General features: G+C 43.6%; 1 protein-coding gene across 1 annotated transcript in view; it reads left to right on the forward strand.

The window, feature by feature from the left end:
- Positions 1 to 4,158: 4,158 nt before the first annotated feature.
- LOC119393670 (uncharacterized) overlaps positions 4,159 to 23,585 on the forward strand; it is an 81,752-nt gene continuing 62,325 nt past the window's right edge. The window contains exons 1-5 of the mRNA XM_037660787.2: positions 4,159 to 4,364; positions 9,231 to 9,337; positions 14,363 to 14,412; positions 17,724 to 17,787; positions 18,395 to 18,439. Coding sequence (XP_037516715.1) covers positions 4,273 to 4,364; positions 9,231 to 9,337; positions 14,363 to 14,412; positions 17,724 to 17,787; positions 18,395 to 18,439 — 358 coding nt within the window. The 5' untranslated portion in view covers positions 4,159 to 4,272. The remainder of the gene's footprint in view (positions 4,365 to 9,230; positions 9,338 to 14,362; positions 14,413 to 17,723; positions 17,788 to 18,394; positions 18,440 to 23,585) is intronic.

The raw sequence follows: 23,585 nt of genomic DNA on the forward strand, positions 1-23,585 counted from the left end.
GTGGAGCTGTCTGGTGGGAAAGGGAAGTGAGGGTGAGGAAAAGGGCAACGCCACCAGCTCCGCCGCTTCCTTAGTCTTCGCACTACTAGTGCATAGCTGCCCCAACTTTTTTAGACCTCCTTGATTTCACCAAGAACGAGGGCTGTTCAAAACCCTTTTAATTGTCTGTGTTGCAACACAGGACTCTGCTACACGCAGTTGTGTAAGAAACATATCTTAGCGGTGTCTATCATAAACTGTCCTTTTTAGTTGTTCAGACGCATCAGCGACCTGACCTATCAATAATTTAAAAAACAAAAAAGAACAAAAAAAAGACGAGCAGAATCGCTTTCCTTCGCTACTGGAATTTTGTAGTTGTATAATGTCTGTAACACGATGTAAATCCGCGCTTTTTCTGCGCCACACCATACGTATCATGGTTCGCTCGCTATCAGTCGGTTAGTAATTCATTCAAGCAAAAGATAGCTTGTTGCACGATGCTGACTGAACTGCGCTGCTGCAAAAGCGGTGTGGATGCTGAATTAACTCACCCCATATACACAGGTATTCTCCCTAATTAACTCTGTCTTTGATGTGTGCATTCACATGTCTCCGTGTTTGCGCGATTCATTCGTTAACTGTGGCACATACTTTAGGGAAAAAAAAATATCAAACGTCCTCGGCTGATTTCTTATGTATAATCAAATTGCCGTCGCTGTTATTGCAGTGATGGTGGTTTTGCGAAGAGTTTGTTCAAGCTGTTCGCATCGTGCTTCAAGAAAGTGCACAAAGACATTGAGAGTATCTGCGTTGCCCGCATCATCAAGGCTACTGAAACCCCTTTCCACCTCCAGCACACACACACACACACGCACACACATACACATGCAAGGGTGCAGCTCTACAGATCCCTGGTATTGTGAAAGTTATGGCGCACCACCACCGACCGCTATGGGATCCATGATGGTCGAAACACTTTCGCAAGCAAGCAGCTCGCTTTGTACAGGTGCGACCCAATCTCCACTGGGGCTGCGATTAGGGGCGCTAGTGGTCGCTTTTCTGGCACCGCACGTGGGCCATTTGGGTCCACAACTTGAAAATGCATGTCTCGTCAAATTTCAAATTAGCTTTGTGCTTTTTTTTCTTGCGGTTCGCGTTCTTCTTCCAACGACGGCTTCCTCGGAGCAATGGAAGTCAATGTCGAAAATGATTCTTTTGTGTGTTAATGAGCCGTAAAGCTGTTGCAGAAACCGAAGACACAGCATGGCTGCCATGAAAAAAAACAAAAAAAAAAACAAGACGGTTTCAAACACAGTAGGCATGACTGATTTCTTTAGCGAGTGGTGACACAAAAATTCGGACACAATTTGACTGTTGAATCACACTAATGGGTGCATATAGGTGCCATCTGTGCAATATCAGCCACAAATACAGCCTAAAAGGTATTTTAATTGAGTTTTGAAGTTCGTGAAAGTGCCGGATCGGAAATAGAAGCAAAAGACGATGAGGTCACCGAGTGGATACCACGTACGTCACGAGTTCTGGCCGTGTTACCGGAGGCGTGTACGAGACCGACATAAAGTCCCTCAATAAATTCAAAAGTATCGAAAAGCTTTCATGAAGCCGACGGCGCCCGCGATAGGCTGATCTGTGACACGTGACCTTGCCCCGCCATGAAGGTTCCCGCGCCCCGGGAGGAGAGCGCTCGCTTCGCCTGTTCCGCTATGCACGTTGTGCGGTGATTTCGTTCTGGAAAGTCCGATATGCCTTGTTGCTGCGCGTTTGGGTGCCGAAACCGGACGGAAGACGGCAAGAAGTTATTTTGCATCCCGCGGGGCAAACAACCTAACCAGAAGAAAAGTGTGGTTGCACAGAATTGGACGGAAAGACTTCGAACCGTCGGCCACTGCACGACTATGCGAGGTAAGTAACGCGACACAAAGGCGCAAGAAAAAGCATACGCGTGCATGTGCCGAGCTGCAATAGCATTTTATTCGTGCGCGCTGGTTTTGATGGCCCACATTTGTCGAGATTATTCATTCTAGTGCTTTATGAACCCGCTGACGTAGGTCATGCAGTACGAACCTAGCATGCAAGTAAATAAAGCGAGGGAAGCGCACTAACTCGCCGACAGATATCCGCATTGTGTTGCACGCGATCAAAATTTGTCCGCCGCCGTGGTATGACAGTTACTGCGGTTACGGTGCTCGGCTGCTGACCGGAAAGACGCGGTTCGATCCCGGCCTCGGCGGTCGCATTTTCGATGGAGGCGAAAATGCTAGAGGCTCGTGTACGGCGCGTATTCAGTGCACGTAATAGAATCCCAGGTAGTCGCGAAATTACAGGAGCAGTCCACTACGGCGTGCCTCTTACTCATATCGTGGTTTTGGCACGTAAAACCCCAGCAATTATTATTATTGTTATAGCGATAAAAGTTCATAAATTTCGGCAGTGAGTTCTACTGTTAGACTTTTCTATCTCTGCGCGCGTTGTTAACTTCGTTTTACAACATGTTGAGAAAGTCGTTTCCAAATGCAATGTAATACGAGCGCGAATAAACGAGATGTAAACATGCCAAATGTAGGCGATGAAACATTTTTTCCGCTCTCTTTTTCAATGTTTATTTGAAATAAAGGCACAGCTTTAGCATTTTGGGGCCTTATTTCGGCCTTCATTACAGTCAGGCGTCAGTAGCTTTTATTTCCTAGCATGTGCAGATATTTTTCCACCAGCTGAATGCCGTGCTTTAACCTGGGCGTCGTCTGCTACAGGAACTTTCTAGGTGGCGCGCGCGGCAGATGTCGCTACCTTAAAAATTATGGAGGGACCTTAGACCGACAAAGCTGGTAGCGACACCTAATGATGCATAGCCTAACCAGAGACCTACAATATAACATCGCAGCGACTTACCCGCTTACTGAATCAATGTAAAGCATTTGCAGTGAGATAATTAGCAACTCACAGTATTCTCATTGCTTTTTTTTTCCCGACAAGAACTACAACGCGACGGAAAAAATCGAAAAAAAAAATTTTAGTTGGACAAAACGCCACAAGGTGTCGCTACGGGCTCCGCAGTTGTACGCAGTTGCTGCTGCTGCTGCACTGCAGCCGTCAACAGCTCCGGTAACCAGGTGCCCGCAAACGATAGGAAGTCTACAGACAAACTAAAGCTCTCTGCTGCCGGGATCATATTGCGTAGTGGACAGATAACTGCTTCGACCCTCCGACGTGCGTACGTGGGATTGGTATGCCTTGAGAACGCGGCGTTGCCCGATATTAATACGAGTCAGTAAAGCGTACATCACGTCATTTGCATGCTACGCATAAACACTGTTACAGAGTGCCAATGTTGTGATTTCAATGCTTCCTTCGTCACTTCTCATCCTGCTACTTTACGAATGATCCGAGCGAAAATGTTTCAGCACGTCTAATGCTGCGGCTACTCCAAGCCTGGCGGAAAACGTCGCCTCAGTTGGACAACGACTACAAGAACAAAATCGCAGCTACCGGCGAGATTCGCAAAGTGAATCGAGCTTTTCTTACTGATTTTTACACTCCTGCCAGCTCTTTCGTCCATCGCCGCACTAGATAAGCAACGTAGTTTGATACTCGAGGAAACAAGCACTCGCAACGCTCAACACCTGCTCAACACAGCAAACGAAACAGCAGCACTGACAACATAGCAGAAGCTGGCCAGTGACATCACTGGTTCTTGCGGTCTTGTTTACCAAGTAGACCATCTACGTCACGGGGCTACCGAGTGCTCTTCGAAATCGAAACTGCCTCCGGTCGTAACGTACGAGCATATAATTAAACATTCGTCTCGCACTGGGGCAAATGAGTTTCGTTGCCGCTATTATCGAGTCAGTAGCCATTGATTAAGAGCAAAAAACAGAGGTTCACAAATTTTCTGTCACCACTCCTTTTAGCTCAACGGATGTCATTGTTCTCTGTCGTAATTTTCTCCTTTCAGCAGACTGAGGAAGACAGGCAATCGTGATTAAGAAATTCAATCCAGATCTGATTCGATCGCGATCGAAAGTGCTGCGTGTGATCAGAAATTATCTCTGGATGCTCTGGATGCCATGCTGGATGCTGAAAGTGTACACCACTCGACAACACCATTGCCATCGCTACCCTCCATCCAACGCGATCCAATCCAGTTCATATCCGCTTGCCGCGAGCCACGAAATCTACAAAAGCGCGCGAGCCGTTTTGTGAACGAAGAAATGCTTTTATGATTCGCGTCGTTCGTTCCTTTTGCTTCCTCTGCTGCAGCCTTCGCTTGTGTCGATGGACGAAAACTCCTTTTTAAACGATACAGACCTGTCATCGCTGCACACTAGTGAACCGCGAGCAACGTCGACAGTTCTCCCTGAACAACGGTAAAGTGGGCACTGAAACTACACTTTGGGTTTAAACTGTGTTCTGTCAATCGTCGTATAACGCGTGAAACTGCAATATAACTGCTTCGAAAAGCGTTAGTAAGAAGGTCGCCGTGAAAATACGTCTTCGAAAGTGTAATTCAGAGGACACGCTTCCTAAAACAGTGTGGGGTAAAACCAGAGTTACTTTTCGTTTAGTAATGGGATGTGTGAAGGGCCCAAGTGGTAAACGTAAATGCACGCTCGTGTATTTGTGCTTATGCGGGCAACGTCTCACTTGTTTTCACGAGTTTAGAAGTGGCGGAGACTGTTAGAGTTGAAGTATATCGCTACACTTCACTACTACAGGGATAACGTTTAGCATGCGAGCCTACCACTGTCGAGTTGAAACCAGTTGCTGATATTGCGGCAGCGGACTAGAGCTTGCTCTGCTTGCCGCTATTCCATTCGTTGTCAATACGTTCCCGTTTATCTCGCTTAATTTTATAAAGAGGCCGATATTTAACTGCCAAGGACGCAGCGCATTTCTCGCCTCCTACGACAGCAGGGCCATATTTATGGGTTGCTTTCGAAGAATGCGCTTCGGTGCTGCCTTTAAGTGCTTATCAGATCTCCGTATGTTTAACTTAGGCCTACCATTAGCCCGGCGTGGGCGACCAAACCAGCGTCTACCGTGGTGGGGCCGGGGAGCGAAACCGGACTTACTGTGCATTGAGTGAGATACACAAAGTAAATCTGTCACTGTTGCGATGGAAATTTGAAACCTTGTTTACGTAAGGCTCACTTCATCGGGATTCTACATAGCTTGAGCCAAATGCAACCCCTAATTAGGACTGCTAGGTATGCTTGCCAAGGCAGTAGTGCCTGTTATCGGAAGATATGTGCAGATAAATTCAGTTCAGGAGGATGGCTTGGTGGGCTAGTTGGTATTGAATCTTAGAAAGGTGTGCACACAGACGAGGACAGAGTGAAGAAAAAACAAGACTCCGTGCTGCCTCCTTTTTCTTCATTCAGCCCCGCCTGTGTGCGCTGTAATCTTTCTAAGATAAATGCAGTGATGTGATAGCCGTGCCAATTGTGCCAAGAGGTGAGACGTGCTACAGTTTGACAAAGATACAATCTGCACAAGGTGTGCACTAAAGTGTCGTTTTTGTGGTCCTTCACAGAAGAAGAGTGGCAAGTGCCCGAAATTCACATTTATTTTGAGTGGTCATGCAAGCAGACAGGTGAAAGCTGTGTAGTTGAAGAAAGGCCAATATCCACGTTCTCAGCAGATTACTGGATTGAGCTTATGGTGATAAGTAAATTGCAGTTGTCACTTCTTAATGGATTCAGCTTAGCAGAATATCGATGCCTAACTACCATTTGCACTACAATGTTGCCCGCTGCAATCACCTTGCCCAGCTACAAAAATACGCACACAGCATATCGTAAATGGTGACTTCAGCATCTTTGCGCATGCCCTGCCGTAAGCTGCACCGCTATCATTTCAAGGAGAAAGAATGCTCGGGGAGCATTTGTGTTGCACAAATAACTGGCAGCACGTGAAAGTGTGTTGGCTACCAGCTTGCATGAGACTTTGGTAAAGAGTGAAGGACTCTGGCTTATTGTAGTGACCAAGGTGGTGATCATGCTCTGGAAGGGATGAGTGAAGTTGCCATGTATTGCCATGTATCAGAAGTCTGTGTACAGAAGGTTCATTCTGACAGTCTAAAAAAAAAATTTACACGGTTCAGTCGGTAACTCTGGATCTTAAGCTTTCCGGCTGATGGGAAGTGTAAGAGCTGTCCAACTGCACCATATTGCGTCAATAAAGGTTTCTACTATTACTAGACCATACTGCAACTATACATGATAGGTCGGTGAAATAGTTTGTTATGGAGTTGGAGAAAAGTAATACTTGGTGCAATTACATGTTTGTATGGGACTTAGGTCTTTTATTTGAATGACCGCAGTGAGTAGTGTATGTACTTGAACAGACCATATCGTTTTAGTTAGGTTGGTTTACAAAAATTTCGAGTACTGTTTGTTCTAATTGACTTCCGTGAGAGTTGATGCAGGGTGCTCAGGATTAACGCCATACATTGGTCAGAATTTATGAATGATTCTTGAGTAGCAGGCGAGGCAGTAAACCAGGCTAACATCTTTGGGGATGTCACTAAATATTGCTGTCTACCTATGAATGATTCGAGCCACTGCAGTGGCCATTTGGGATTTCACTGAGAAAGCATGGTGTCACTCTATCCCTGCTTCTCGACCGTGGCAAAAGTTCATGTTAAACAATTTGGAAAAATTAAGTATGGTGCCCCCATTAGAACAAATTTCATGGAGCAGGATGCAGATGTCGGACACAAAGGACCAATTATTACTGCACATTTTATTAACTGCCCATGAATCAGTATCCTCACAAATCTGTTCATAAAACACAACAGCAGACACTTCACCACGCAGTGAAGGCCTAGGTTATACTGGGAGCCAAACATCATTAGAATAGTTCTTTTCAATGGTAAAATGCATGGAAAATTTATGCAGCCTGCACTTTCTGTGCTCCACCTAAAGCATTAACGAGAGCCTCGCAGAATTAAGAATACAGAGTGTGTTACAACGAAATGTTAGGAGGCCTGTTACACTTACAAAGAGCAGTGATTGTATTGTGAAATATTATGAACAGACATGCATCCATGCACATACCATACCAATTTAACATGGTACAACTGCTCCTGCTTAGAGCTTCAACAGGCTGATTTGCTGCTCCAAAGCAAGGTTTTAGCTGCTCTGGAAGCTGTGCCAAAATGGCTTTGGTCAATCTCATAACTGTAAATCAGAAAGTCCTTTAAGGGCACAGGGTAAGGCAAAATTTCAAAAAAAAAAAAAAAGATCACTTTCTCTTTCGTTGCAATTCAGGAAGTGTATTTCTTTGTGTATATTTTGCATATTCGTGCTTTTCTTAAACAGTCTTTCTTGTGGCTGGAAACCACTTTTTCCGAAAGCAAGTAGCACCCCGGGACAAGCCCCCTTGTATGCGCTCCGTGCTTATGGTCCATTTTTCTAAAAAAAAAACTTCATGTACAAAAACCAAAATGCATGTCTGAGTTCACTGTATATAAGAAATTGTTGTGTAATTTCTAAGACTGTCCAAAAACACTGTGCACCTTTTTATTCGCATTTGTTCTTCGAAACACGTCTGTTCGAACACTTTTAGCTCCTAGCTTCATTACACCTTGAGTGTCGTACCTGTCGATAAGTTGAGATGCTGAAGGTAAAGAAGGTTTTCAGTAAGCGTAAATCTCGCTGCAACCAATACATTTCTCTCGTCAATGCGAATAAATACCGGTGTCGTACTGAGGTGCTGAACGCTGAAATAGCAAGCTGTTCATCGTCGAACCTTTAAGCCTTTTAGCGTCCTTCGAGGCAAATTGCGTGCAGGTTGACAGTGAGTATGCTCTAATGGACATTATTATTTGTGATGCAATTAGACAGAATTGCGCATGCAAACTGTGCAGTGAAAGTGTTGAGCTAATCGAAATTGCATCGCAGAGTCTTTGCTGTCTTTGTTTAGGCTTCAAAGTCTTAAGGATTGTGACATTTGGTGCTGTTATTTCGTTTAATGATGGCAGTATTACACATGCCAAAATTCTGAAATCATTAGAATTGAATCTTTGCCAAAACACAGTCAATTTGCTGAATCCACGGTACATTGCAGATAGAGCTGCACAGCAGCTCACAAAAGAAGCAAGGCAAGCAAGATGACAAGCTCAAAAGTGAAAAAATAACTTTGGCAACGATTACAAAGTTCGTAGCTACTAAATGAAATATTTGAACGGTGTTTGTAGCAAGAGACGTTCGCTTTTCAGCTGTTTTCTTATTTTAAACTCTATAATCTCAAAACCCTGTTTTTTATTACTTAGGTACCATTATTTCCAGTGTATTCCAAGATAACTGGTTGATTATTTTTTCTTGTATTCTGCATAAGTGCGTACAGCTACTGTACCAGGATTGAAATTATGCACTTCAGTTTTTGTGTTACAAATTTTGAAAGATGCAAATTAACTCAAAATTTAGGACCTAGTGGTAAAAAAATTAAAATAGTAATATTAGCCAGATTTTAATGAATCTGGTACAGTTTAAACAGCACAGAATTTGAAAACAAGTGACATATGTATTATGTGGGTACCCCCTTTTAGTTACTGAGAAAACTGTTCCAACATGGTTGAAAATGCATGGGACATATAGGGCTTACCCTGTGCCCTTAATATAACCGTCTAAACTTCATTTCATCACCTGAACAGCAAGCATCAGAAAGGAAAGGGTAAAAAAAAAAGACAAGAGAAGTAAAAGCAGGAAAAGGATGTAAGGTTCTAGAAATATTATATATAAATACTATGTGACTGACAGCATTTTGTTAATTTTCGCGTGACAGATTTTCATGCCTTAAAGCCAAACCCATGTTCCATCATGAGTTTTATGGATCAGCAAATGCAGTAGTCACTGTAATTTCATGTATTTGCAAAGTTTTAAATGAGCCTTAGCCTTTGTGTGTGAAGCATTAGAGGAGTGTTAATAATTATGGCTTAAGCCAAATGACAGCAGCAGGTTTACTATGCACAAGTTCAAAGGGAGAATGCATGCATAATAGTTTGGCAGCTGCATATTTATTTTTTGTCCGAAGGTGAATGTTGTGCAGTTGTGATTATACCACACAGTTTCATTTGTCCCCTTTGTTTCACTGTGTTGAAAGGTTCCAGTACTGACTTGCTGCGTGTGTTTTGGGAGTTGGAAGCTTCTTAGCTAACACTGGCGACTTATGCGCTTCGCTAGTTTTCCGTCCCTGAGACTTCTTCCACTGCTGTCATTGCTGTACTGTAGGATTCGCCGCTCACGCCCGGCATGCTCCGACATTGCCACGAACCTCTTTCGCAATACCGGTGGCGACGACTCGTCTCTGGGCATCTTAGGCAGCGGTGATTGCCTAGGTAGGAATGAACATTCTGCTTTTATCACCTTTATTCGTTTGTCTCCCTCTTTCCCTCTTGTTTACTGAGGCAAACCTTGGTATTTTCGCGATATTGGTTAGCATAAATGAAATACATGGGCAGACATGAAAAGTATTACTCGCCAATATGTTTCACAGGGTCGTATATTTTATGTAATACTTGTTAGACATCTTTCAGAGATTCCATGAAAATATTTTCTGATGAGAATCTTGCTTATGTTGATAAATATTTGAAACTTGCATTATTTATTTATGTGTGTTCAGTCTGCTCATGGCATCACTGACAGTGCAAAAAAGTTGTTAGGATTCAGAGATGCAGTTTGCAAAATCGTATTTCATGTAGTTCCACAAGTGCAAAGAAAAAGCATTCCGACGAAAGTGTCATTTTTCAAATGGTAAAAATGGGTGTCTACAAATGGGTAGTTTAGTTGCAAGTATGGCAAAAACACAGCCGATAAATGCAAATTCTGGCTTTCATTCCTTCATTTTTTAATTGATTCTCAGTGACCAATAGCATAACTTTTGCTTGTGTTACTTTGTACGCAAAATAATTCTAATTGTGAAACTTTAAGCAATTAGGCCAAAGCAGCTGCGCGATCTGCCCACTGCCATTTTGCTTTTGCTTGCACACCAGCCGCTAATGTTGACTTCTGCTGCTCACTCTTGAAGTATGGGTAAAAGACACTCTGCATGACAAAGGCGAGCGTTTTCAATGACACTGAGCTGTTTGCTGTTGTGTAATTTGCTTGAGAATTCATGTCCATGAACGTTGACGCAGGTAGTGAAGGTGGGTGCAAGATTATTACCTAGCAAACATGGTTTTAGCGACATTGTAGCATTTTTCCTGAAAGGCTTTGGTAGATAGTGCTACATGACAAAAATTAGAGTGAGCTAGAATATGTGAGGAAGACATAGAAACTTAGAGGAGCATATCAATCTTTTTTTAATGTAAAAAAATTTTTCTAATGCAAGTGATCCCTATAAAAGAAATTCCACTGTGCTCTACGCTCCCAAAGATCAAATGGTATGTGTAAAAAAGAGCACATAGTGCATCTGCATAGGTCGGTATTGCTGGCTGTTAACGCTTTCTAGCATTTCACTTAAAATGACATCAATGCCATCTTGTCTAAAAAGTATGCCATAGTATTTGTGATCAATGGTTCTTAAAGGAGTACTGGCACAAAAATTTTACATCTTGCCTTTTCTATAGCAACATGTAGCTAACGACCCACTTATCATGGCTGGAAACCTTGTTTGCTTGAGCGTGCAGTGGTTAATTATTTGGAGACTGTTTTATAGCGCCCAGTCGCAGTTTTGCTTTCAGAACGCCGAGCGAGGTGGGACCCAGAATGGTTTTCATGTAAACATAGCTGGCCATGTGAGCACACAAAATCACATTCAGATGAGCACCATGTTGACAACTCTTTTCAATGAAGGCTCCCTCATTGCTGCTACCCCTAGGGGATGTTGTAAATACGCGTGGCCCCCCAAAAATCCACTGCCGAGGCAAGGACGTCAGCCTTTGTACTCCTGTGCATGTCCATAAACGAGGTGCCCCCTCTTTCCGTTGAAAATGTCTGTTGGGGAGAGCACTCACAAGGATCGTGGCATCCAACACAAACTCGTGATGCAGGTGGCTGTTGGTTGTTTACATTAAAACAAAGTTGGTGTCGATGTCGTGAAGTTGGACGTTTCGCGTGCAGTGGCGTGACGCACACTTTAAAGGGACACTAAAGGCAAATAACAATTTATGTCAGAGTGAAAGCTCAATGTATGACAATGTCTAAAATGGCAATATTATCAACAGCAGTGCCCTACTTACCGAGAAATTAAGCTAAATGTATCACACAATGAGCGCCACGAGCAGCACATTTTGGAAATGATCCCGATGACGTGAGAGAGTTCGACTACAATTAATCACTCATAATCATACTAGCTGCAATAAAAAAAGAACCTTCGTGCTTCAAGAGACGTAATAAAATGCTGCTTGTTTGTTTCTGTTTGATTCATGGAAAAAAGAACCTCTTTGGCGTTGCCATGGGGAACGGCGCGCGTGGTTCAAAGGTTCCGTTTTTGCCGAACTGCGCTTCGCCCGGCACCCTGTTTCGCTCACGTGGTCGTGTTTCAGTGGTAGTTTCGGTATCGCGTACTGCCGTGTGTGTTTTGCGCGCTCGTGAAAGTCTCACTGACAGAAAGTTCGACAAAATGCCGCATGCACGTGATGTTGCCGGATGCCCGAATGGTGCACCCCGCCAGTGCACGCCGCAGCGCAGTAAAGGCGGGCAACGTCGGGCACGGCAGCAGTGACTTGAGAAACACCGCTTTCAGGCGGGTGATTTGAAGTGCGCCAACGCGATACGGACCACTAAAACGTGATTTTATTTCAAAATAAGCACTTCCTTTGCACAAAAGTAGCACTACGAGGTTTCTGGACCGTTATTTCAACAATCAACATTGACTTAGTATTTGTCTTTAGTGTCCCTTTAAAATTTATTTCAAATATGTTCTAGGCTATACTAGCCATTGATATTTTGTAGATGATGCATGTTCGTCTACATAAAACTATCCCACAAGTTATCTCACCTTCAAAATTTTCTGTCAGTACTCCTTTAAGGCGCCTTGACAGTGCCCTCACTGTAATACTGGGCTTACAATGGCACCTAGGTGATAGACAGCCTTAAAGGCTTTTTAATCATCTTTGAGACTAGCCTAGCCATTTTTCTCAACAAAAACTCAGAGTCACTTCAGACCTCTTGCTGAGTCGAGAAGTCATCCACTACTAAGGCCTAAGGCTGCTCGTGGGCACCTTGAGAAATGAATGAATGAATGAAACCTTTGCTTGACTGACTATACATGTTTTGGGTTACACCAATTCTTTTTGCATGATGTCAGGGGTGGAAGTGCTGCGCCATTTGCGCCACGCTGCGCCAATCCACTTCTGCTGCGCCAATCTGCTCCAAAATGCATTATTGTGCCAAAACTGCTCCCAGGCGGCCTTTGGTGCCTTCATGTGCCACTGTCATCCTTGGCGTGGCGCGCCCGAGCGAGCTCATATCAAGCTGGCGCGCTCTCCGGGACATTCATTACGGCATGAATAAGCTAGCGAACGGTAAAGGGCAGGAGAGAGCTAGAAAGTAGCTGCTCAGTCACTTTTCCATTGTCACACCGGCGGTGATGGAATTTTGAGAAGATTTCAGTTCTCTCGTCTTCACATTTGTACATTTCAGCTGGTGTTTCGTTAATATGAACATAAAAAAATCCTTGAAAGTGTAGTTGGGTTTAGATACGCAGTGCATTGCTTATCTCTATTTTTCCCTGGGTTCTCACCTCGGCCCTGGGGTTTAAGAACGGGAGCATTAGCTTTTTAAACCCACGAAACACGGAACCTCTATAAAACATTTTATAGAGGTTTTAAATGTTTTAAAGAAGTTTTATAGAGGTTTTGTGTTTCATGGGAAGTTATTTTTGTCGAGTCTCATTGTGTTTAAAATAAAGGTAATCTTTATTAGCTTAAATCTTGTCTTTTTTCAGTTGTTGTTCATCAGCTGCAAAACATGAATGTTTTTCATTCGTGTGAGGTCTACCGTAAAATTCAGAGCAACCCCCCCCCCCCTCGCCCCCAACTAGCCAAAATACCGGCAAAGTGGAGGGAAGCAGGGGGCAGATTCCTGGACAGGACGTAAATTCAAGAAGGCGGCGAAACATTTTGCTCCGCAAAAGAAAAACCAAAAGATGCATGCGAACTTCCCCACGAGTCTTCCCGCTTTCCTTTGTGGCACGACGCATAACAACGGCCCTCAAGGCTCAAGCACAACAAATTCAGTGGCAACGCGATCAAACTGCGGGAAGAATAACACGGAAGCACCTCCAATGATGTAACGCAGCAACGCTAAGCAACAAACACCGGTCTCGAAGGCCTTACATTCATCACACATCATCATAGTTACGATCTTGGAATACAGATCTCGAAAGCCATGCTATTGCTCACGGGACCCTGAAAATCGTCATGGGTGTCTTGCGCTAAGTGTGGGGTGCGATCATTATTCGGGAGAACAAAGAATCAAATTTTTACGACAAGTTTCACCCGCAGGTGCTTAGAGATTGGGCTGCTAAGCAGGATTGGATGGGATTCAACGAGGCTACTGTTGCATTGACGCCACATAATCGGGTACGAAGAAAAGGCGGGGGGGGGGGGGGGGGCTGCGCTTTCCCGGGACGGTGTGAAAATGTCAAATTCACAGTGAAATTTGAAACGGCGCTTGCTCGAAATTTTACGGTAGTCGAGTGTAGCTATCCAATGCATCGCTTATCTCTTGTTTTATCTTAGTTACTGCTGCGCAAGCTGTGATGCTTTAATCATGGAAACATTAATTTGTGGAAGTATGGTCTGTTCATCAATATTCGATGTTTAGTAAAAACCATCTGAATTTTTTGTGTTTACCAGAAATCTAAATTTCAGTTAACAATGATGTTTTACCCTAGAAATGTGCTTCAAAACTAAATTACATTGCTCCAAAACACACCTTTTGGTGCTCCAAAGCTGCTCCAAAACTCCCCTTTTACCGCTCCAAAGCTGCTCCAAAACAGCATTATCACTGCTCCGTGAGCTGCTCCAAAAGACTGAAGCCCGCTTCCACCCCTGTGATGTGAATGGGGAACTAACCAAGTGCTTCCATGCTGTTCTGTGTAGCTGAAGATTATGCCGCCATTGCTTGCCGCTTGTCTGCTGTGTCTTCCTTTTTTAACAACTCTCTTGAGGGCTATTTTTAGACTCTTCGAACACTGACTAGTATCAGACTAGACGTAGCCCCAGGCCTTTGAAACCCTGGCAATGCTTCACAATATATGCTTTGTGAGATTGGGTGTGGCAGCTCGATGAGAATGTGTTTTTGATTGGACCAGGAATGCATCGGAGGTCATGTTCTAAGGTTACATACAATGCAGCACTCTTTTTAGGGACGGAAAATTGTTTTTTGCATCTTGTTTTTTTATTGTGCACTTCCAGATTTCAGCCTTCTCGAAATATCTGCAGCTGGTGAACAGGCCTTGATGGAGGTGAATATTTTTTTCCCCTTTCGTTAATTTTCTGCATGTTCACATCAGCGTAATGCACATTTTGACACCTATGCTCTACGCACCAACATACACACCAGTGCAGAGTGTGTATGTTCCTCACTGAATTACATTAAATACTGCTTACTGAAAATGCCCAGTGGCACTGCAGTGTGTGCAGTGTAAGAGGAGAAAAGCAAGTGCAGTGCTGCTTTCTGCAAGCCTGGTCATATTATGTCCACACAAAAATGATTCGTTCACAGCCGTCTGGGGTTCAGAAATAAAAAGTTCTACTTCTTAGCGCTAATAAAACCTACTTCAGCACTTTTTCATGGCATGTATTAATGTATTAGGACATTATACAGGGTGATCAAAATTAAGTTTCATGGCTTTCTCAAAATGAGGCACTCGAAGGTACATGGAGGCCACATCTCTGAATAGGTTGTGTGGCCATGGGCACATGAAGAGAGATAATTATCACTGTCAGCTGCCCAATTAAGATTGAATAATGAACTTTTTAGTGACTGCAGTAAGCAGGAATGTTTATTGAAGAGTTGGAGGCATAGGCGGAGAGCGCTGGGGAGCTTGCCCCCCCCCCCCCTTCCCCCCGGGACTGCCTCATGGGGGGGCAAAGCCCCCCCTGGCACCGGCCCAGGGTATTTTTTAAGAGCTTGGCTTAGGTCCCCGGGTCGTCCTGTCTGGCAGCTATTTCACAGGAGGCTGTTTATGCCCGCTTCTTTTTCATTTCAGCCATTTAAAGTTCGGCACATGAGCCAGTGACAAGTCAACAATTCAATGGAAAAATGCCCCTCAAACGGATTTTTTCGTGCAGAATATGTTGTGCTGATGAACAACTGAAGCGACCGACTTAAGCTATGACAAATTAAAAAATTCACCGGCGATTATGATACTGCATAATTCGCTGAGCGCAGCTTCGTGTTTGGGCAACGCCAGCTGTGTTTGAAGTTTTGACTATCCGCAGTTGTAGCAATGTAACATTCGTTACATATTGCCACAGAAACTGCCAGCACTCGAGTGCTACGCACACTATATACTCTGTGCATTGCAGCTGTCGCAAACCAAGTGAAACGCCCACAGCCCCGTTACGACAAACGAAGCCAGCCGCAGTGCACGTGCCAGCCCTGCATGTGCACGAGCGACAGAGGAAGAAAGCGAGGTTAGAGGCCAGTATCTCGTGATATCGACAGACTCCGCGTTCGCTCTCTTTCGTCCTCGTTCGTGCTATCGGTTACGCCGCCGACGACAATGGCGATGCCGCTCAACGCAGGAAGGGACGCCCTAAGAGCTGCGCTCTAATTGTCTTGAACCCAGTAGTGAATGGTTTTGAGAACACAAAAATGATACTGAGAATACAAAGCAATCCCGACACAGCCAGTCAGTGAACGCTTTTGCACAAACTTACTCGCCAATAAAAAAACGGGTAATTTCTTGGTTGCCTACATATTGTTACCCTTCGACATGCCTGCTTATAAAAGTGCCGAGAAAAGATTGTACGCAGTTTTGATTTATCAGTAAAGGGTTTTTCTAAAAGTTCGGCCACCAATGATCAACTCCATCACTCTTCCAGATTCATAACCGCAGCTTCACACAAGGTGTAGTGGTAGCAAATGGTATTTGCTACCATCTCAGAATTACTTTCGGCCATCTTGAATCTAACTCACTGGCATATAATTAAAGCTTCCCGTGATAGCGTTAGCCTACTCTCTCCTCTGTGGCGCATGTTTTAACAAAGTAAAGCCTAACCCCACGCATTGCGTGAACCGATTTTATGCGACACAGTCAATGAGTCAACGCAAAAGGTCGCGTAGGCGACCTTTTTCGCTTCGAGCCAAGAGTTAAGAGGTGGATCGATGTCTTTGTGTAAACTGAAAAATAAATCTAGGGTCTTCCACTTACATATCTGCATTATGATATCGCGGGCACCTAAGAGATCAAAGCTACATTAAATTCTTTAATTTGGAAGCTAGTTGGACTCCTCTCTCACTCTCTCTGTCTCTCTCTCACTCTCCATATATATATATATATATATATATATATATATATATATATATATATATATGGAGAGTGAGGGAGAAAGAAATGTGGAAGGGCAAGTCGGGCCCCCGCCCCCTCCGGTAAAAGGAAAACTCTCCGCCTATGGTTGGAGGCACTTATGTTTCTACACAGTTCAACTTGGAAGAATTCTTCTAGCATGTCCGTGCACAGCTGGCTACAGAGGTACGAGGCAGTTTGAAGACTGTCACTGCTATAAATATGCATGGAAAACCCGCAATAAAAGAAGCTTTTAAGTTGTTCTAGGCTTCTTGTTGTGTTGATAAAATAGCTGGCTGGCCATGTTCGTGAATAATGGATGATCCATATGAATACATCATCAAGCCTTTTTTTTTTGTTTTTTATGTTAACATCGGCATTCAGCATTGAGAAAAAGATAATCTCTTTGCATAGTGTTAAAGGGACACTAAAGGCAAATGTTAAGTCGACATTGATTGTTTAAATAGCATTCCAAAAACCTCGTAGTGCTTGTTTCATGCCAAGGAAATACTTATTTTGAATGAATATCCATATTTAGGAAATACTTATTTTGAATGAATATCAATTTTTGTGGTCTGCACAGCGTTAGCGCACTTCAAATCGTGTGCCTGAAAAGGCCTCCTGAAGTACCATTTGCCCTGCCCAACATTGCCTGTATTTTGCACCCGGCAGCCGACTCTGTGGTTTCTGCTCTGAAGGGCACATTAAACATCCAATGGACGCGGCATTTTGTCGAAGTTTCCGTTAGAACGACTTAAATGAGCATGCACGGCGCACCCAGCAATATGCGATAATGAAACTACCACTTAGATGCGACCTCGTGAGCAGAATGCAGCCCTGCAAAAACGAAACTTTTGCACAACCTGCACCGTTTCAAGTTCTTTTTTCCATGAATCAAACAGAGATACAGAAGCAGCATTTTATTATATCTTGCAATGCTCAGAATGTTCTCTCTTTCTTTTTTTTCACAAGTAGCTTGAATACTAGTGATAATCTGTACTCGGGACTTTTGACGTCATCGGGTTTGTTCCAAAATGTTCCATTGGTGGCGCATATAGTGTTCCTCATTTATCTTAATTTCTCGATTACTAGAGCTCTGCTATTGATAATATTGACGTTTTAGACGTTCTCAAACATTGACCTTTCACTCTGACATAAATTTTTACTTGCCTTTAGTGTCCCTCTAAAGGAATTATGTGTCAGTTTGCAGTAAGGTTGGCCACACTTGCAGCATTATTTCACATTCACTTTGCACTTTATAGGAGGCATCTTCAAGGAGGAGCTCAAACGCGTACCTGAAAGAACGCTTTGATGTGTCTGACGCAGGTGAGTGACTAAGTTATGGTAGTGAAATGACCGGAGAATGCTGATGCAGTAAACATCAGTAGATCCAAGTAGATATCTTACAGTAATGGTGACATAACGAGCAGCTTTTTGCATTTGGCATAAAGGGGTTGACTTCACTAATGTTGAGTCTGTTATGACTCGTTACTGACCAAGTTTCCTTGAACTCGCTTGTATGAAAAACAGTTTCTCTCATTACTTTTAAAGGCGTGCTGTGCCATGCACCACGACAGGGCTGCAAATGTCTCAAAAACATGTCTTCCCTACACAGTTCCGCCTGTTCACAATGAGAACGATCACTCCTTGAGAAGTGATCATTTTACATGTAGGCTCATTTTACATGTAGTTCGTTACATGTAGGCTTATCAGTGTGTAACTTGAGTACTAGATGGATTGTTTGATTGATGCCACCAGGTGCTGAAACGAACATAAACTGAACCCACATCTTATTTTCGTTACACACTTCAGATGTCGTACGGGCATCATGGAATCAATGTCTGCGTAATGTGGAATCTAGACTTGTGCCACATGATGGGTCTTAGTGTATTCACTTTCACTAGCATTTTTCTCACTGGCACGGTCATTTCAGATGTTGATGCTCAGGCTGCACTGGGCTTTGAAGAAAGCTTCACGGGTGAGTTTTCCTTCCAGTGTGGAATTCAGTCTGTTTATAGGCACATTATCAGTTGTGTTCTTAAATATCAGAACATGTATCAAGTTATTTTTAGTTTCCAAGGTTACGCTGGCATGAACAGTTGAGCAAATGCAGGTAGCTGATATCTTAGTTGACATTAAGAGGAAGAAATGGATTTGACCAGCCCACGTAATGTGTTGAACATATAATCAGTGGTGTAGTTAAACAATGTTGCCAGGTCGAAGATTGAAAAACTAGCCAAAAAGTAGCCAACTTGAGCCAAGGGCCATAAGGGTAGCCAAAAGTAGCCACGCATGCGTGAAGACCGCTTTCACATTTTAACAGTGAAGTTATGTAGCAAATCGTTCCTTGTGAGTTGATTGCAGAAAACTATCATCATCCTAACGGGTATGTGCCACTGTGCGGCTACCTGAGAACGAGTAGAGAGAGAGAGAGAAAAAGAAAGAGAGGAACAAACAAGAGAGACGGAAAGAAATAGATAAAGAGAAAGAGGAAACGTTTTGCCGAAAGAAAAAAAGTTCACGAGGCAGGATTCGAACCCGCGTACCCTCGATCTGAAGGCGAGCGTCCTAACCACTGGGCTATCCAGGCACGCTAGCAGAGCATAGCATAACCTTGTGCATTATAGTGTAGCAAGAGGGTGGGAAAGGGAAGTGAGCGTGACAAGAGATGTGATGGTGAGGAGGAGAGGGGGGAGTGAAGCATAGTTTATAAAAAATGAGAAAGAGAAATAGAAAGAAATGCAGAAAGGAAAAGAGACAGAACATGAACGAAAGAAAGAAAAAGGAGTAGAGAGAGAAAAAGAGATAGAAAGAGGAAGCAAGCATTGCGTCGTCTAGCGACCAGACACAGCACCACCTGGCCAAGCCGCACATACACAATAGCTAAGCCACGCCCACAGACAGAGATATCGCGTGCAACCTCTGCTGTATAGTGCGTAGCCTGGCTGCGTACTCCTGAGGAGGAAGCCGCGCATCTCGAAGCTAGACGTGTCAGTTGACAGAAAGTATGAGCGACGACGGGTTCGTGCTTCGCTGTGCCAAGCTGTGCCAAGCTTTGCACAACCTAGTGCAAACTGCCCGCAATTTTTAAAAATTTTAATAGCTAAATGCAAAAGCCTTTTGGTGAAAATGTAAACATGTGCAGCACGAACACTTCAAAATCACAATTCCTGAGATTGCAGCACTAATCATTAATTTTATCAATCATTTCATGCATAAGGACATAATGTTTGTGCTGTTGAAAAAATGATGCTCCTCATGCGTCTTGCGTGACTTTTCTTGAAATGACTGAAAGCTGCGACAATAAAATGAGTCTACGGCAGGATTAGTGCACTCAAAATCACAATTGCTGGCATTGAAGCATAAATTGTAGCCATTGTCACAATAATTTCTTCCATGATGACTAATCCTGAGTCGCAGTCCGTACCTAAGCCTAAGAAATGATACAAGCAGTTTGACAGATATCCAAAAGGATTGATTCGTGGGCGAGTTGGTACGACATTCTAAAGCAAGCACTAAAAAAGGACACATGAGGCAAAGTGGCAACAAAGCGCTCACCAACAAAAGTTGTTAGTGAGCGCTTCTGTTGCCGTCTTTGCCTCTTGTCTATCAATGCACTCTTGAAATGTCGGATGCCCGATTTCTAATGTCGACGAGTGCAGAGTGCCCTGGATACAGATCGCTTTCGATTCATCTTCACTTCCAGTTGTGGTTGAAAGCCGCGTTCAGCAATGGCTGCTCTGTAAAATGAGGCCCTATGCAACAGCTCCCGCCGAGTCCCAGCCAGGTATCCAAAAGTATTCTGTTTTTGTGTGCGCAAGGCCTGCTTCTTGACTGGCAGGTTATAAACGTGTAGTTTTTGCAAGCGAAGCTCGATACTTCTACCCCCAGCACTTCTGTCTCCATGGCCAAAAAACGCGTGGGCAAAACACGTGGCCTACATGGCGTAAACACAAAACTCCAGGCCCCTTAACCACCAACAGACACTCGCGCTCGCGTATTCCTCTGCTAGCAGATGCGCGCGCTCCTAGCGTTTTCACCTCGGACGCTGAAGGAAAGCATTCAGAGAGATGGACAGATGAGCCGACGAACGCGTTCGCTGTAAACTCGTGCACAACTGCAACGCCACAACTAAATTTCGACCTCTGGGTGGTTTAGGAACCCTTTAACAATTGAAGGCAAACTGCATATCTTTCCTTGCAATCAGGCATACAGCATGGAGCTCAGTATTCGTTTTAATAAAGAACACTACAAAACAAGCATCAGAGCCTTGTGCTGGATGATAAGACACCTGTGAACCATTGGAACACCCTCCCACACGTTCCTGGTAAAGATTAGGTTGCAGCTGCTTTGACTTCACACAAGGGCTTCGAATGACATCAAACGGCTATTCCTTCTCCCCGCGTGTTTCCCACTTTCACTTATAAAAGGGAGACCCGTCTAGCAACTTATCCAGTTCATTCTAAGACTACCATGGGTAGACGACGGAAATTAAACACACCAGAAGAACAGCGCGAGTACAATGCTCGACCAAAGGAACAAATTGGTCTTGCTGAAAATGGTCGCGGAACCAGTCACAGTCTACCACAGCGACCACAAGATTATCACTACCATTACTCTAATGTAATTATAAAACATACCACCCCCCCCACCCCCATCAGCATGTGTGGTGTTTGTTGCAGCTTCGCTGCACATCCACGTTTGCAGGGCGGGATGGCAGCCAATATTTATCTTTATGTTATGATCTCCACCATTCATGCTTACACCTGCTTAGGGTGCCATCCTTCTCATTGAAGCTCATTATCTGCGTAAACAAAGTGCAAAATTCAATTTTCGGAGTTGGAAGCATGCTTTGACTGCCATGTTTTGGCACCCATATGCTCGTACACCAGCGGCTGCGATGTCACCAGATATTGATAATTTTGCTGAAATTGAGGGGACAAGATAGCCAAGGAGCAAAGTAGCCGAGACAATTTTTCTGCTGCCACCGGCCTAAAAAAAGTAGCCAAATTGGTGCAGTGTAGCCAAACCTGACAACCCTGGTTAAAGGTAATGTGCCAGTTAGGTAGTCTGATAAAGTGACAAAATTAGCAGACATGAGATGTGATCAACTGAAGTTGTAAAGAGCAAATTGAAAGTCCCCGAAAGATGCGAGAAGCCTTCATACAGCAAGGAACATAAGCTTATGACGATAATGTTCCATCTAAGAGGCCATATTTCATCCATAATCAATCCTTTATATCCTTTATCAGGAGCAGGGCTGGGCAAAGATACTTTGAAATTGTATCGCGATACGATACAAGATATTCAGGCAAGAAGTATTGGAGATACAGATACAAAATACTACCGCAATAATTGTATCCGATACGATACTTGCCAATTGTATCTTAAGATACTTCGATACATTCGCAAATTTGTCATTATAGACCCCCATAATGTAGTAGCGAACGCATATGCACAAAAAAGGTTTGTTTGAAAATTTCTCTAATGTGACCAATTTTGTTTCATTTTAATAAAATGTCTGTTAGTATCTCGAAAGTTTTTCTTTCTTGCTCAAGGTACACTATAGTTTAATTCCGACAGAACTTATTGGGGTTTGTATTGCTGCTTAACAGGACAGCTCTTCACTGACAGCGGCTCTTGTTTGTCATTTTTGTAATTGATAAGAGTCGCTGCTCAGCTTGCGACCAGCTAGTGGGTCGCCATCTAATCACAAGAACTTCAATAAGAAGCCTTCGCACGATGGCGCAAATACCGGTGTGGAGTTTTACTTTGTCTATAAAAGACCGTTGACGTAATACCGAATCACCGGTATACAGCAGCAACAACGCTGCAAGAGACATTTTTCGTGATGCGTTGTTTATACCTGTAGAGCTCATAAAACTGCAATGACTTTTCATGTTTCTACTTATCTGCTGGCGTAAAAGGTTCATTATCAACATATTCACTAATGTTCGATCTTTTAACAATTTTTCTTCAACGAGAGAACATGTGCACCCCAGAAATGCCTAATACATATTGCATTATCACGTGGTGATGACGATAAAGAAGGCGGCAGTCACTCTAAGAGACGAAACTGCTCATTGGGTCAACTTGTGGCCAGAAAATGAACTAACTCAATGTACAAGGAAAAGAACGCTGTACACTGATAGCGGCAATAAATGTCGTTGGCTTTCGGTATTCTGATCATCGGCGAAACGCGTGGTCACATCAGCGATTGAACCTTCCAGTGTTACCGCTGGTGCTCGCGAATACGCTCCCAAATGAACTACAATGATCGCGTCCTGCACATCATTTTAATAATAATTGTTGCGGTTTTGCATCACAAAACCACGATATGATTATGATGGACGCCGTAGTGGAGGGCTCCGGAAATTTGGACCACCTGGGGTTCTTTAACGTGCACCTAAATCTAAGTACACGGGCCGCGAGCATGTCGCTTGCATCGAAATGTGGCCGCCGCGGCTGGGATTCGAGCGTAATCTTAACGGAGCAATCTAGAACAACCGCGAAGATTCTGAAACATCTCGGCGCGGCTTGAGCCCAGCACTGCTAGTAATGTTTTCGCGGTTTAAACCCGATTACACCAAAACAAAGAAATAAGAACGCGTGGCAGTATAGTTGCACAAATAGTCGCAGCACACCGCTGTTATTCACGCTATTGTCACCTATAGCTCCGACTACCTGGCTATTAGTAGTACTAAAAAAATAGGGAAGCCTAAAAGAAGGAAAACAAATATATGTAAATAAAATAGAAAAACAGTTCTGTATCAAACATTCATCGTCAATAAGTATTGAAACACGATACAGGCGGCACCCCTAATTGCTATGTCTATTAAGCATGAAGTATCGCCAACTCACCTGTCAATGTAAGACAATAAAAATATTTAGTGCTATGACAGATTGACTGAAACGGCTCGTTGGGACGCTCATGAGAAAAACAGATCATTTGGTATAGCAATGTTTCTCGAATCCCCTTCCTAACAACCTTAAGATGGCTCCTAATTATTTCCATAATTATATTGCAAGCTCAATTTCGCTTTTTCACTATGCAATAAGCAGAATGTTTGGTACTGTATACTCAGAGCGCACCCATATAATTACATATTTGCTTTCAAAATCTC

Source organism: Rhipicephalus sanguineus, chromosome 5 (assembly GCF_013339695.2).
Source record: "Rhipicephalus sanguineus isolate Rsan-2018 chromosome 5, BIME_Rsan_1.4, whole genome shotgun sequence".
NCBI classification, from domain to species: Eukaryota; Metazoa; Arthropoda; class Arachnida; order Ixodida; family Ixodidae; genus Rhipicephalus; species Rhipicephalus sanguineus.